The 17,414-nt window shown below is 35.7% G+C and overlaps 1 protein-coding gene across 1 annotated transcript in view; it reads right to left on the reverse strand.

Annotated features, from left to right (window-relative positions):
* Positions 1–17,414, reverse strand: part of HERC1 (HECT and RLD domain containing E3 ubiquitin protein ligase family member 1) — a gene marked incomplete at its 5' end in the record, with an annotated part of 168,081 nt that overhangs the window by 135,364 nt on the left and 15,303 nt on the right. Inside the window, 9 exons of the mRNA XM_079700457.1 lie at positions 3,714–3,879; positions 4,208–4,342; positions 5,876–6,047; positions 7,826–7,970; positions 9,202–9,329; positions 10,661–10,804; positions 11,386–11,482; positions 13,849–14,160; positions 14,980–15,174. Of these exons, the coding sequence (XP_079556583.1) occupies positions 3,714–3,879; positions 4,208–4,342; positions 5,876–6,047; positions 7,826–7,970; positions 9,202–9,329; positions 10,661–10,804; positions 11,386–11,482; positions 13,849–14,160; positions 14,980–15,174 (1,494 nt within the window). The remainder of the gene's footprint in view (positions 1–3,713; positions 3,880–4,207; positions 4,343–5,875; positions 6,048–7,825; positions 7,971–9,201; positions 9,330–10,660; positions 10,805–11,385; positions 11,483–13,848; positions 14,161–14,979; positions 15,175–17,414) is intronic.

The raw sequence follows: 17,414 nt of genomic DNA on the forward strand, positions 1-17,414 counted from the left end.
GCAACGAAGACCCAATGCAGCCAAAAATAAATTTAAAAAATTAGACATTAAAAAAAATCAGACACAGAGGACTGGTCCAGGAGATCTATTATCCCAATAATGAGTTCCAGAGACAGAGAGAAAACACAGAAAACAAAAAAGAGAAAATAACAATACACTTCAAGCTAATTTCTTAACACTGAAGGCTATGAGTTTCCAAATTAAGAGTCTACCCAAATATACACGAAAATGGACAAAATCAGACCCACATCAGTTCATATCATTTTAAAATATGAAAACAGAGAGGACAAGTAGAACTTGCTACAGAATCCAGAGAGAAAAAGATTTCCATAAAAGGATCAAAAATTTTAATAGTGTTGATTTTCTGAGTAACAACCTGAAAGCTAGAAGATGACTTCACAATTCTTATGAGAAAATACAATTTAGAATACTATGCCTCAACTATTCATGAAGATATTCAATTCTCAAATTATTTAAGTGTGAGTATATTCTCAAAGAGTATATTTTCTACCTACCCTCTCTCAGCAGTTACTGCTGTATGCAGAAATCCAGCAGACACCACCTTAACCAAGTGATCAAGGTCAAAATCTCCAGTAATAAGACACATCAATATCATGAACCACATGATATGATGTACTGAGGGTACATCATTTCTGTGGTATTCTTGCCAAAAGCACATAACCTCAGTCCAATCATGAAAAATAACATCGAGATATTCAATAAAATAACTGACGATTATTCATAAAGTGTCCAATTAAACGTAATATGGGATCCTGAATAGGATCCTGCAAAAGAACAAGGACATTAGCAAAAAACTGATAAAATTTCTAATAAGGTGTTTAGTTTAATTAATAGTATTAAACCAATCTTGATTTCTTGGTTTTGATAATTGTACTGTAATTATACAAGACATTAGCATTAGGGGAAGCCGCTTGAGACATACGTGAAAACTCTATTACTTATGCAACTTTTCCTTAAGTCTACAACTGCTTCAAAATAAAGTGTCAAAAAAGGAAGAAACACAAAAAAACAGCAGCAGCACTGATTGCTGCAAACAGATAAATTACCAGAAGTTTCAGGGATAAAGAAAGAGGAACAGAAACAGCTCTGTACACATCCTGAGAGAATCCACCTCCAAAGGATTCTCCTAAGGAGTAGCTACAAAGAAGACTCAAGGAATGAATAAACAATTATAAAAATAGTTTTTTTTAAAATTTACTTTCGTTATTTTATTCCAATACTTTTCAACCTTTTAAAAATATTGTACTACCAGGGCTTCCCTGGTGGCGCAGTGGTTGAGAGTCCGCCTGCCGATGCAGGGAACACGGGTTCGTGCCCCGGTCCGGGAAGATCCCACATGCTGTGGAGCGGCTGGGCCCGTGAGCCATGGCCACTGAGCCTGTGCTCCGCAACGGCAGAGGCCACAACAGTAAGAGGCCCGCGTACCGCAAAAAAAAAAATATATTGTACTACCTCATTCCTGGTAAAATTTAATCCTCAAAGTTCACCACCAGGTTAATATTCCTTCTACCTACATCCCAGGGATATGTCCCTCTAGTTGGAAAATCACTGTGTCTTTTTTTTTTAATTGACATATAATTCACATCATAAAATTTACCTTTTGAAAGTATAAAATTCAGTGGGTTTTAGTATATCACAGAGTTGTGCAACCATCACCACTGTCTAATTTTAGGACATTTTCATCACCCCAAAAAGAAACCTGTGCCCATTAGCAGTCATTTCCCATCTCTCTCTCCCCCAAAACCCCTGACAGCCAATTAATCTACTTTGTGTCTCTATGGATTTACCTACTCTGCACATTTCATATATATGGAATCATACAGTATGTGACCTTTTGTGTCTGGCTTCTTTCACTTAGCATAATGTTTACAAGGGGTTCACTCATGTTGTAGCTTGTACAGCAGTACTTCATTCCCTCTTATGGCTGAATAATATTACATTGTATGGACATACCACATTTTGTTCATCCCTTCACCAGTTGACAGACATTTGTTTGTTTCCACTTTTTGGCTACAATGAATAATACTGTTATGAACATTCATGTATAAGTTTTTGTGTGGACATATGTTTTATATTCTCTTGGATATAGACCTAGGTGTGGAATTGCTGCAGTATGTTGTAACTCTATGTTTAACTATTTACAGAACTACCTGTTTTCCAAAGTGGCTGTACCATTTTACATTCCCATTAGCAATGCATGAGGGGTTCCAATTTCTCTACATCTTCACCAATGCTTGCTATTACCAGTCTTTTTGATTATAGCCATTTAGTAGGCATGAAGCAGTATCTCACTGTGATTTTAATTTGCATTTCCTTTATGCCCAATGATGAACATTTTTTCATGTGCCTAGTGGCCTTATGTCTATCTTCTTTGGAGATATGTCTACTCAGATTCTTGACTCATTTTCTGATTGGGTTATTTGTCTTTTTTATTATTGAATTGTAAGGATCCTTTATATATTCCGTAAACTAGAATCTTATGAGACATATGATTTACAAATATTTCTCCCATTCTGTGAGTTGTATTTTCATTTTCTTGATAATGTCCTTTGAAGCAAAAATATTTTTAATTTTTTTTTTTAAACAAAGACTACTAGCAGCATTGGGAAGTGCTCTTTCAAAGCTGCTAAGTAGGCACAAACTTCTTGTTTCGGATCAAGTGTTGTGTCTTCAACTTAAGTGTACTCTTCTTTGGTCTTGTTGGTTGTTTCCAGGTTTGTTCCTTGCATGATCTGAACTTGAGCAGCAGTTTCAAGTGCAAATACAGTCTGTTCTGTTACTCTTCATACCTAACAGCTCAGCACTCCCTCTCCAGCACCACCATAAAAATGTTTTTAGTTTTGATGAAGTCTAATTTATCTCTTTTTTCTTTGGTTGCTTGTGCTTTGGGTATCATATCTAAGAAACCACTGCTTAATCCAAGGTCATAAAAATGACAGATGAGCAAAAACTTAATATATACAAATAACAAAAGATTATTCAGCCTTAAAAAGGAAGGAAATTCTGACATATGCTACTTACCATGGATAAACGTTGACAACATTATGCTAAGTGAAATAAGCCAGTGACAAAAAGACAGTGTATGATTCCACTTTTACGACATACTTAGAGTATCAAAATCATAGAGAAAGAAAGAATGGTTGTTGCTAGGGACTGAAGGGTGGGGAGAATAGGGAGTTATTATTTAATGGGTACAGAATTTCAATTTTGTATGATGAAAAGTTATGGAGATAAATAGTGGTAATGGTTGTACAATAGTATAAATGTATTTAATACCACTGAACTACACACTTAAAAATGGTTAAGATGGCAAATTTTATGTTATGCGAATTTTACCACAATAAAAATAAAATAAAAAATAAAATTGGGTCTTTGTGCTCAGAAATTTATCTTCTGGTAGAAAAGACAGACATAGCTGTTAAGTAGACAATTACAAAATGATGTGATGTGATGAGAATATACATGAGAGAAACCAAACCTGGCAGGAGAGCAGGGAATGAAAGGTTTCTCAGAGGCGACATCTGACCTTTGTCTTAAAGGACAAGTTCACCAAAAAATTTACTCCCACCAAGAAAACAGGAATATCGGAAAGAACATCCAATTGAAGTTTTCTAATACATAGCTGAATTTGTGAGCTACAACCTCAGCAAAGATGTGGCTGAGCTACAGATTTACAAGTCCTATACTCTTACCTCTTGGATTTCATCTGGGACAGTTGAGTCCATCAGTCTGAAGAGTAAATTTCGAAGCGGACCTCCCTGTCTCCCAAGAATGCTGGTAGCTACCCCTCCCGCAAGCGCAAGAGCAAGGTGATTTGAAAGCAGCTTCAGGCACAGCTTGAGGAAATTGTGGTGTTCCCTGAAACCAAATAAACTGCTATGAACTTCTGGAATATAAAAAAGCACATGCTATCTAGTTTGGATAACATTCTTTCTCCTTAAAATTTTTCTCAAATTATGACTAAAAGTAATTTTAAAAACATGATTCATGACATTATGGATAAATTTTTCTAAAGGTTATTATCAGTAAGTACCTAAGTTTAGCTCTTTTTTTAGATTATAAAGAAGTTTCATATAATTGAGGGATAAAATGAGTAAGAAAGAATAACTCAAAATTCAAAATGAGTAATTAATAGATGTGTGTGCACATGTGCGCACACACACAAATACACATATATATAACATACCTTGATGAAGGGAAAGGGAGCGGGGGAATCTCACTGTTTATTTTATCACAGTATCTCTCAAGAAATGAACGAAGGTGTGAGAAGGTACTCTCTTCAAGATCTACACAATAAGGTCGGTGCCAGGCAACAACTTGTCTAGAAGGAAGCATAAGAAAATCATGAAAAAGCCTTAACATGAAATTTTCACACATGATCAAAAGCAAAAATTAAACCATTATTAAAGTTGAAAGATGTTAACAAGATATACAGAAGACCTTTCTGATTATAAAGGTGATAAAACCCTTCATTTTAGCAACTGAGGAAAACCAAGAATTTGCTATCTCTAGAATTCTTCAAGAAGAAAATACATAGCCACTACTTATTTTGCAAGGTCTGCTATTCATTCGCCTGAAATCAGAGGGCTGAGCCACATGATCTACTATAGACCCTTCTGGTTCTTAGGGCCTATAAGATGTATAGTTCATATTAAGAAAAATAGCCTGACTCTGTAAAGTGATATACTGAAATCTACTAAAAGAAAACCTCTTGAAAACTCTTGTGAAAATTTTCAAAACCTTGGGAACCAATTTTCTACATATAAGGTGAGAAGTTGCAGATTTAATACTAACAGCAAATTATTTATATTCAATTTATTATATTTTTGGTTTTGTTTTGGAGGGTAATTACCTATAAATGTTTTAAATTGGTTAGAATGATATAATAAACCCCATCTGAATCAAAGGTCTAGGCTACAAATATAATACATTCTAAGTTATTAATTAGCCCATATACATCTGAAAATAGCTGAAATAGCCTCAAAATTTCTTAAAATTCAATCTTCAAGTATTGGCTAAAAATTACCTACCTGATTATCTAAAAAAGATATGGTTATCACATTAGGAAAAAGCTAAATTTCTGCAAAAAGTAACTTCCTTTATTTAAAAGTATGGCCACTGCTTCTTTTCAAAAAAACAACCAGATAAAGGGCATGGAAGCTAATTAACTGTTAAAAAGAAATAAAGCCTAGTTCTGATTTTGATTATTTTAATTTAACTTCCTCTTGATATGTGGCCACAATATTTAAGATCAGTATCTGGAGACAGAGAAGGAATTCAAAATGTTTAAAAGACACTTAAATTAAGACAGTATCTTAATATACAGTATAACTTCTTGCTTATGAAACATATCTAACCTCAACATTCAAATTGAAAGAAATCTAGATGGCATGTCTATGACAGTAAAAAAATCAATACTAGAAATAGTCAGAAGGGTATTTTATGAACGAAGTACAATTATTTCTGCTTTTATTAGTGTTTCTGATGTTAATAAAACACAAGAAATTTTTTTAAATAAATTTATTTATTTTATTTATTTATTTTTGGTTGCTTTGGGTCTTCGTTGCTGCACGCAGGCTTTCTCTAGTTGCAGCGCGCGGGCTTCTCATTGCAGTGGCTTCTTTTGTTGCGGAGCACGGGCTCTAGGCACGCGGGCTTCAGTAGTTGTGGCACGTGGGCTCTAGAGCTCAGGCTCAGTAGTTGTGGCGCACGGGCTTAGTTGCTCCGCGGCATGTGGGATCTTCCCGGACCAGGGCTTGAACCCGTGTCCCCTGCATTGGCAGGCGGATTCTTAACCACTGCGCCACCAGGGAAGCCCTAAAACACAAGAAATTTTAAATGTGAGCACATTTACCTGTCCCTAGGAAGAGCAGTCCATGCCAGACTATGTGATGTTCCAGCGGAGATCTGTTGAATAGCTATGCCATCTAAGCCACTCACTTTCTTTGGTTTAGTAATAGGACCTGTGGAATTTCCTTGCCCACACTGCCCCATTGAGTTATTGCCCCAGGCATAAACTTCATTATCTAAAAACAAAACATAAAGAACAAAAGAAAAGCTAAATTTCAATGTAAAATATTTATGGAAGGTAATATTTAATACTAATTCTTTGGTTTTTTTGTAGGTGATACCTGTTTCATTTATTTAAAACCTACAATATGCGTTTCAAACATGCCATGTTTTCAGATCCATTAATTTAAAACAGAATTATCAAATTGTCACAATGTGCTAGGCCTTTAGTTAGAGTCAGAGATATGAAGTGGAACAGGGCATGGTCCATATTCTCCAGGAGCTCACAGCTTAGTGTGGAGACAGCCAAGTGCACTAATAATCAGAGTACAGTATGTCCCAGGCTGTTCCAATCAGGCTGGATCCAGGAAAGCTTTCTGTAGGTCATGAGCCCTGAACTGAATTAGTTTTCTTACTCATTCATTTATTCATCCATCCATCTGCTCATCCATCCATCCAATCATTCATTCACTTATTTTTAATTGCAATAAAATACACATAACATAAAACTCACATTTTAATCATTTTTAAGTGCACAATTCAGAGACATTAAATCCATTCACAGTGCTGTGCAAGCATCACTACTATCCATCTCCAGAAACCTCTCATCATCCCAAACAGAAACCCTGTGCCCATTAAGCAGTATCTCCCCATCCCCACTTCCTCCCAGTGCCTGGTAACCTCTACTCTGCTCTGTCTCTATGAACTTGCCTACTCTAGATACCTCATATAAGTGGAATCACATGATATTTGTTCTTTCATTTCACTCAGCGCAATGTCTTCAAGATTCACACACGTTGTAGCCTAGATCAGTATTTCATTCCTTTATAAGGCTGAATAATATTCCACTCTATGGATGTACCCCCATTTTATTTATCCATTCGTCCTTTGGTGGAAACTTGAGTTGTTTCCACCCTCTGGTGAATAACACTGCTATGAACATTGGTGTACAATTATCTGTTTGAGCTTCTGTTTTTGGTTCCAAGAGTGGAATTGCCAGATCATATGGTAATTCTATTTGAACTGAACTTGGAAGGCTGAGACTGACTGAGCAGGAGGAAGCAAACACACTCTGTGGATGAATGACAAGGGAGGTGATGCTTCTGTGAGGTGACCCACCCATCGCATAATCTCTCACTCCCCCTCCTCTCAAGGACCGTGCTGTGTGTCCTACCATGACGACAACCACCAAATTTGATTCCTGGTTTCCCCAGAAGAGCAACACTATGGTATCCTTTATGATATGCACTCCTTTCCCATCTCCTTCCCCAGTTCCACCCAGCCCAGAACACCCTAGGTCTTTCCACGGGTTGCTAAGTACTCCTCTGCCTACCTCACTGTGTTGTTTTCAAAGAACCTGAAAAGGAATAGATGCATGTATATGTATAACTGAATCACTTTGCTGTATACCTGAAACTAAAACAACATTGCAAATCAACCACAGTCCAATATAAATTAAAAATTAAAAAAATCATAGCCAACTTGGTATGTTAAAAATGGGGAGAAAAAAAGGATGGTATAAACTTGAAAGTGCCTTTAAAACCTAATACTTGGGGGCTTCCCTGGTGGCGCAGTGGTTGAGAGTCCACCTGCCGATGCAGGGGACATGGGTTTGTGCCCTGGTCTGGGAAGATTCCACATGCCGCGGAGCGGCTGGGCCCGTGAGCCATGGCCGCTGAGCTTGCGTGTCCAGAGCCTGTGCTCCGCAATGGGAGAGGCCACAACAGTGAGAGGCCCGCGTACCGCAAAAAAACCCAAAACCTAATACTATTTCTTTAAAAACAAATGATCTTACCATGAGAAAGAGCCAAACAATGACTGTCTCCAATAGAAATATCAACTACTCTTGTGGCAGCCAGTTCTTCAATAAGCTTGGGTCTCAGTGCAGTAGCTTCTGAAGAACCACAACCTAGACAAGCACCACAGCCCCAAGCATAGACCTGAAACAAAGAGAAATACACTACACATAATATCCTGAGATGGTAGGTTAACAACTTACGTTTAGAAATAAATATAATCTATTAAATAAGAGTGTGGTTTGATACTAAATAACAACTTTTTGTTGTTATAGAAACTTTCAGTTCAAAGTTGAAATCTTTGAATCTATCTTATATAATCATTCAAAGTTGAACCTATCTTATATAATCATTCAAAGCAGAAGTTATTACCCCTCTCATAAAAAAGAAGCACGTGATTTTCAAGGAAGGTTTGTGATTTGCCAGTGGCTATACATCAAATAAGTGAGCATCTTTTGGCTTCAATTCATGGATTCCTACCACAAAACTCACAGTGAGAAAGATGTAAAAGAGAAGTTTTAAATTTTAAGACAGCAACCAGCATTGTAACAAATGACTAACGTAATTAAATACAAAATGACAAATAGTTTTGCGTTAGATCTTTTACAGCAAAGCATTCCAGTCTTTCAAAGATAATTAAATAACATGGTAATTTCAGCTTTGCTACTCATTTGCCATGTGAATGTCAGAAACATTTTTATACCACTGCCTGGCACATAATAGATTCCTACATGTGAAACAATGAGTGATCAGCTCACTTTTTCACTGTCATCACTGATGGATGTAAGGAGCAAAATTATTGTCAGTCTATCACCATACCTGCACCCTCTCCATCACCAACAAACAAACAGAGGGAAGTCAAAATATGCATGTAGAAAATCACAAGTTTATAAAGGGATTATACAATTCTAAGTATCCTAAGCCTGAGTAGCCCTCTTTCAGAAACACCTAACCACCTAACCCTCTCAGATTATTTTCATCTGGAAATGTTCTCCTTGCCCTCTCTTTCGATCACCTTCTTGCCTTCTTAGTTCATATCACTGGTTCCAGCAAGATCTATTCTCACTTTCCCCCACTATTCATGATTTTTAGGAAAAGGTTTAAGCGGTGTTTAGTGCTAAAAGCTTTTTTAAAACCATCTTAATACAAAGAACATGGGGTTAACGGTAAGTTTATCTGGCTCACACAAGCCAGGTCAGAAAACCTGGCTCCTTCTCAGATACTCAACCTCTTCAAACAGGAGAAAATATTTCATTTCAGTAGATTAACTTTAAAATGTATTTTTTAACTTCAAAATTTAAATACAATTATCACTTTTTAGTCATCTGGTCCTCTGAAATACGCTAAACCTTTTATGCTCATCCCTTAGTCCTACCTGCCCTGTTGATGTCAAAGCAAGTGAAGACTGACTTCCAGCACAAACTTTGCGAATGAACATTCCTTGTAAAGCTTCAATAACTTTAGGTTTATACACTCTGTTGGTATCACCATGGCCAAGTTTGCCTATAAAAACAAACACATTCAAGTTACACAATTTACCTGTTTCAAAGAAACGCTATTCTTTTTCTTAGTATTAATGTTGATAAATATCACTAATCTTTCCATCACTAACCTGACAGATTGTCCACATTTTAGAAAGCTCTAAGTTTCTAATAGCAGAGGATGTTAACAAATGAATGGCTTTATTACAAGAAAGAAACCAATAAACAATTGTTTTCTGAATTTTTATTTCAAGCAATTAAAACCACTTTAAGAGACATATGGAAAGTTAATTTGCTGTCTTTCTCCCCTTTAATGGTCATACTTCTAACTTCAAATTTGCTGATATAATAAACAGGTCCTTATACAAGAAAGTGTGTACATATAATGATTTTAAATTTTTTTAAAAGACTCAATAATTCACCAAATAGAGAACTTGGCAAATCACCAAAGAAGAAAAACAAATGGCCAACAACCTCACTAAGGACGAAATACAGATTAAATACCATTTTCACTAGTGAAACTATTTTTTTAATTATCTTAATTTTAATAGCCAGTGTTGTTGAGGGATATGGGGAAATGAGCATTCTCGCATCACTGGAGGAGTGACTAAAGTAGAAAAAGATTTAGTCATTCAATGTATTGTTTTTAATACTGAAAAAAATTGGAAACCATCTAGATATTCAACAATAATAAATAGTTTTGTAAGTTTTGCTACAATCATATGAAAGAATACTTTGTGCCACTGAAAAGAAAAATGTAGAGCCATGTTTTTTGACATAGAAAGATATTCATAAGATACTGTTAGATAAAAACAAACAAGTTATAAGACAGTAACTATGGTATATATAGGTCTGCTTTAGTTTTTTAAAACATCTATGTAGGGCTTCCCTGGTGGCGCAGTGGTTGAGAGTCCGCCTGCCGATGCAGGGAACACGGGTTCGTGCCCCGGTCTGGGAAGATCCCACATGCCGCGGAGCGGCTGGGCCCGTGAGCCATGGCCGCTGAGCCTGCGCGTCCAGAGCCTGTGCTCCACAACGGGAGAGGCCACAACAGTGAGAGGCCCGCGTACCACAAAACAAAAACAAAAACAAAAACAAAACAAAACATTTATGTAGAAATATATGTACATATTTATATAAATGCATATATATTTATCTCCCAAAATTTTAACAATGCTTAGAGCAAATTTTTTCTTAAATTTTTTTAAGAAACATTTATTTAAATTTAAAAAATTTCTGCTCACCTATATACATTTGAGTTTTTCTACAATAGCTTTGTATAACTGAAAAATAAACTTTTTTAAAAGTCAAGGAAAAAAGGCCAAAGCTATCAATAAATAATTTTTTACATACCATTGTCTCCTCCTCCAAAAGACCATACAGTTCTCCCATCTTTAGATAAAGCAATAGTATGTGAACTGCCACAAGAAACCTCTCCTACATTGCTAATGTCTTTTACTAATGTTGGAATGTTACGGCTATTACTGTCACCGTGACCTTGGATAAAACACACAAAACAACAAAGAAATAATGTTAGCTCTTTTTCTTTAGGCCATTACTTCACAGGTAGAATAAACATTACAAGTTATTAACAGAATTGAGGAATTTTTTAAGTGCAATTAAATATGAAAAACAGAATCATTTCTAATATCTTCTCATCTAATCTTCTAGGCTGCTCCCAACATGAGATACCCAGTCCCTTCACTGAATCAGTAGAACATTCTATTATGCTCCTCTCACAGCACTTATCTAATGCTGTCTAGTATCGTTAACGCTGACTTGTTTTCACTACCTCCTAGATAACACACTTCAGGATCACTTTAGGATGATATCTTTCTTATCCCTGACATCCTATAGTGCCTGCTCAAAGTAGTAAATACTTGCTAGATTTAATTACATCTTAAATTTCAGCACCAGAATCCAGGTACTCTCTATATAAAATTATCTTCCTCTGAGCTTAAAACTAACAAAAATAAATGACAGTCTTTGGCCTATTAAATTTAGTCTCACCACTTCTCAGTAACCATCATCATTTCTATTTTTCTGTGATACTAACTTCAATTTTTAAAAAATCTTACCTAATCTTCCAAAGTCTCCTTCACCCCATGTGTATAATTCACCATCCTCTGTGACAGCAGCACTATGTCTGTATCCAGCTGACACACAAACAACTACCTGTATTGCACACAAAATGAATTTGATGAACACAAGATACTAAAACATAGAGTTCACATTTGATCCTATACACAGAGACTTCAGAGATACTGATATTCACAACTCATCCAGAAGTGCCATATACAGTTGTGGAGGTTTTGCCCAGGACAAGGCTGCCCGCATAAAGGATCAAGAAAGTGCTGAAATACAGCCTAAGCTCTGTTGGCCAGGCCACAAACTCTGACTTCTACCCAGAGAGGACAACTTTTCTTAATTCACACAAAGAGACTGTAAAGGTTAGCAGCACTCTCTCACCCACTCCTCCCTGCCCCAAATACATCAATCTAATCACCCGCAACAATCCTATATCACCAATCAACTCTTTACTCAAAGAGTTGGATGGGGCTGAACACTCATGGAACAATGAAAAATTTTTAAATATAACATTAACACAAAACCTCCAGTCCTGGCTAATCAAGAAAAATTCATTACATAATAGGGTTAACTCTCAAAAACACACTGACTATTACCAATGAAGAAAGATCTAAGATATAAGCTTATATCAATTAAACTCCTAATAGTATCTCTTTACCCTCAAATAGCTACACAGTTTATGGGCAGAATCAGGGAAATAAGGGTATATGGCAGCATAATTTGGGGATCACTTATACCTTTTAACACTGATCAAAATCACTAACTGCTGAAAAAAAGATAAACAGAAAAAATATCCATACTAATAACTCCACATTTTTTAAACTCCAAAAATTAGAACTCACTTTAGAAAATTCAAACTTTAGATTCAATTAAAAATACTGAGCAGGGCTTCCCTGGTGGCACAGTGGTTGAGAGTCTGCCTGCCGATGCAGGGGACGCAGGTTCGTGCCCCGGTCTGGGAAGATCCCACATGCCGCGGAGTGGCTAGGCCCGTGAGCCATGGCCGCTGAGCCTGTGTGTCCGGAGCCTGTGCTCCGCAACGGGAGAGGCCACAACAGTGAGAGGCCCACGTACAGAAAAAAAAAAAAAAAAATACTGAGCACCTACTACATTTTAAATAATATGCTAAGAACCTCTGAAATTTTTATCTGTAATTTATTAATTTACTTTTTGGGAATTTTTCCTTCATGATATTCATACTAAGTTATTTTTAACTGGCAATGTTTCCATTATAAAATGGAACATTAAAAGAATATAAATAAGGAATTCCCTGGAGGTTCAGTGGTTAGGACTCATCGCTTTCATAGCGGTGGCCCGAGTTCACCAGGCCACCGCTATGGTCGTGCAAGCTGTGCGGTGCGGCCAAAAAAAAAAAAAAAATATATATATATATATATATGTGTGTGTGTGTGTAAAGAAAATTTAAAACAATGGGAATTAAGAAAAAAGGTGCTAGAAAAATTTAAAAAGTACAACTTTAAAGAGTATTTATCTGAAGTTCCTTAGAGTCCCATATTCAACATCTTATCAAGGACCCCCTGATGTTAAGTGGAATGTTCCAAGGCTCACTGCTTTGAGGCTGATGTCTAAGTTAAACACTGAAAGTTATAATAAAGTAAAATTCATTTGAGAGCCAAGTTTGTCAGACAAACTCCCATGAAAAAAGTGTCCCACTTTTAATTTTGGTATAAAATAAAATTTTAACTTTAAAGACTTTTATATAAGAAAACATTCATAGAAAGAAAGGAATCTTAAAATGGAGGAACCCACAAAATTGCATATAATTTTAAGTTAGGAAAATGGCTTCATTTCTTTAAGAAAAGGTAAAATAGAAATAAAAAGAGGATATCTAGGTTCAGTTTCTAATGGTACCATTTATTTGTGTGTGACCTTGGCCAAGTTACTTAACCACTTTAAATGTCTTATTTCAGTTTTTGTTAAAATGCCACCTACTCCAAGAGAACCCTCTGAACTCATTATCTAATATCACACCCAGCCAAAGTTAGTATCTATTACATTACTCAATTTTTTTACTATTATTTGAAATTATTTTATGTGTTTGCTTACTTATCATCTCTAGCCCACAGATTAAAGCTCCATGAGAGTAAGAATCTTGTCTGTTTTGTTCACTGCCATACGTGTAATGCCTAAAACACTGCCTGGCATTTGGAAGGTACTAAATAAATATTTGTTAAATGGATGATTCTCAGTTTCCTATCTGTGAAATGAAAATAATAACTACTTTAACAAGGCTGTTATAAGAATTAAAATTAAATAATGTACGTGAAAGTGTGTTGTAAACCATCAAGCAGATATACAAAAGATAAGCCAAAGGGCTGGGAGGGTGGGCTACTTCAGAAAGAATACATCAAAATCTGAAAGATATTGTCAATTATAGCAATCATAGTACCAGTGCATCTAATTATTTTTAAATTCAAAAAGAAGGCACATACCTTTCCCTGCAGAGGGCCCTGAATAAGCTTGGGATATTTCTGTGTTGAACTATTTCCATGTCCCAGTTTCCCATAATCACCATCTCCCCAGCTGAAGACTTCTCCTTCTGTAGTGAAAGCTAAAGTATGACCATCAGATCCTTTAGAAGATGAGACCTTTTTAATGGACCTGTGAGGCTCAAATGTTAACTTTTTTAAAGTAGACTGATTATTAGAATCTCCAAGGCCCAGTCTCCCATAGCTGCCTTTACCACAAGCTCTGACAGAGCCATCCATAGAAATGACAAAAGTGCAGTATTGTCCAGCTTCAATCTATAAGCAAACAAACAGAATCATAGATATAAAATGCTTCTGTGAAAATCAAAGTATAATATTTAAGTTGATTTTACCAAAGAGGCTCAAAGGATATCTTTTAAAGCAGAATATGAATATCCATAGAGATTAAGAAGTAAACAGAAAATTAAGAAAACTATTCATGGCCTATTCATGTTGACTTTACTGTTGAACTCAAATTAATGTATATTTTATCTTTTCAGGTTATCTATCCAGTCATGGTTCAATGAAACAACAAAGAAAAAATGTTTAGCCTACTCTTATATAATTGGTGAAGGGCAGGAGGGAAAATTTTCCTGTAATTCCTTAGGGTCCATTATAACAAGAACCATGTAATATATATTCTAAATTCATTTGAGAAAAACATATGTTTTAATGAAAATAATAAAACAGAAAGTTACATTTTGCCTAAAAGTTAGCTACAAATGTAAAAAAAGTGATCATAATAAGAAAATGAAATGCCAATATGGCAAAGGGAAAATTCTAATTTTTACTTAGTCTTATTTACCATTTGTGTTGAATATAAGGGTAAGTCTGCTGCCATTCATAATTCTTTTTAAAACTCCAGATGCAAATTTAACTTTTTAAAACTTGGAAACACTATTAGGGAAATGAGGGACTTAAAATATTTTTTCCATGAAAATGAAAAAACTGATGCAGTATAGTATAGAAACAATATAGATAAGAAACAAGCAAGAACATTCATTCATTAAAACAAAAAACAAAAAAACCCACTCTTAACATTATTTAAAGCAAACCCTGTAATGTACCAATTTGTAAGGTATGCAGAGAACTCACAGTCTGTGCATCAGAGAAACTAGGAGCCAGTTTGGGTTGTAATATTTTCTCCTGTGTGCCTTCTACCAACTGATGGCTGCTATTGCTCCCCCAAACATAAACCTCACAGGTTTCTGAAACAATAGGAGCATCACCAGTCTGAATGCTATCTGGGCTAGCACATGTTCTTGAGTAATCAGAAGCCATTCTGCAAACCTATTAAAATAAGAAACATGCAATAAATAGTCAAGACATTCTTAGTGCAGATATTTTTATAAATATTCTCTGAAATTATTGTTGACTTTCCTTCTTCGAAAACTATCTCAACTGCTCAAATAACCTAAGAGCAACACATCCAATCTTAAACACAGATGGTTAGACTATTTACTCCTGCAGAATAAATCACTAAAAGATACCAACAAAGGTGGCAAAAATGGGGAGGGGGAGACACACAATCAAGCCTTTATTAACTAAATATTTTATTAACGCATATAATAGCATTATAGAAGAACAAAGTAGAAAAAAACCTACCTTTGATAATCCCATCACCTTAATACAATATATGCTATCTTTTTTTATATATGTTCTTCCAGAGTTTTGCATATACACGCTCTTTAACATAGTTATCACAGTGGATATATAAGTGACGATACAAAAGGGCCATGAAGAATTTTCTCTATGTCTACTTAATCTTCGTAATTGAACCAATAATATTCCATCTAATGTAAAAATCACAATTTACTTAAGCATTTTCCTTTAAGAGGACACTGAGATTCTTTCTACTTATTTGTTATATGAGCCATTTTTAAGAATACAGTTGTGGCTACTTCATTGTTTTGTTTTGTTTTTTTTGAAGGAAAATAATCAATGCTATTTGGCTGCACTGAAGTGTGTTCCCGGCTGGCTTCGTGGGGGGGTTTCCATTGATTCGCCCTGGGCACTGGCTCACTCCCTGCCGCCTAGGCGGCCTCCTCCTCCTCCTCCTCCCGTTGCTACATTTTTAATTACTTCACTTGGTAGAGAACCTCGGACATGGGACTACTATATGCAAAAAATGACAACAATCTTCTGATTCCTGAAACATACTATACCAAATTGCTTTCAAAACTGGCGTTACAATATTATTTCATCACCAGCAATGTATAAAATGAGGGCAGTCTTAAAAACGATGAAGGTCCAGAGCAATTCAACGCTCACACACATATCTATACGTATCTGTATATGTATACGGATATAGTTATAGCTATATAAAAAATCATGGCTTATTTACCATTTGTGTTGAATATGATGGTAAAGTCTATTGTCATTCATAATGCTTTATAAAAATCCAGGCTTCTCCTCTCCTCCTCCCCTCTCCTCAAAACACTGCCAAAAGCACAGGACCCAGGGTTGTCATCACAGTTGCCCTAACCAATGAATAGGTCTATGTGAGAGTTCCAGTCTCACTGTACCCATACCAATAAGTATTATGCTTTAAATTTTTTTTGAAAAGTAAAGTGGGAAAAAAGAGGATGTATTCTTTTAACTTCACACTTTCTTATTATCAACAGAACTGAAGTTTTTCCATCCATTTGCTTATAACTAACTTCTGCCCATTTATTTATTAGGGTTTAATGGATTTTTTACTGACTTTGTATGAATCCCATACAATAAAGATATTATCTCTGACTACAGGTGTTGTCAATTTGTTGTCTGCCTTTTAGGGGTTTTTTTGGTTTTGGTTTTGTTTTTCTCTGAATCAAGTAAAACAATAAAAGAAGAATCTTCAAAAGTATAAATATATTATATTGCCAGACCACGAAATGGGAAGGGATAGAGTAATCTCAGTCAGAATCTTTGAATAGTACCCAAAACAACAGAATATGTGTGTCAAACGAATAATTTTCAGTGAACATGAAGAGAGTTTTGAGGACATACAAAATATGCATAAGTAAAGGCTGCCAGTTCCTAATAAGAGATCTGAAATTCTGCTGCTGACAAAAGGAGGATGATGGGCCCAAGTAGGTTAGAATTTTTTATCTAAAGATCTATTACAGTAGTCCCCCTTTATTCGTGGTTTCACTTTCTGTGGTTTCAGTTACTGGCAGTCAACCGTCATCTGAAAATATTAAATGGAAAATTCCAGAAATAAACAATTCATAAGTTTTAAACTGCATACTGTTCTGAGTATCATCCCTTTGTCCAGCATAGCCACACTATATAAGCTAGCCACCCGTTAGTCACTTAGTAGCCATCTGGTTATCAGCTGATCTGCCACAGTATCTCAGTGTTTCTGTTCAAGTAACCCTTATTTTACTTAAAAATGGCCCCTAAGTGCAAGAGTTGTGATGCTGGCAATCTGGATATTCTCTTACTGTACCTAATTTATAAATTAAGCTTTATCATAGGTATATATGTATAGGAAATAACATGGTATATATAGGGTTTGGTACTATTCATGGTTTCAGGCATCCACT

Source organism: Hyperoodon ampullatus (genome assembly GCF_949752795.1).
Source record: "Hyperoodon ampullatus genome assembly, chromosome: 3".
NCBI classification, from domain to species: Eukaryota; Metazoa; Chordata; class Mammalia; order Artiodactyla; family Ziphiidae; genus Hyperoodon; species Hyperoodon ampullatus.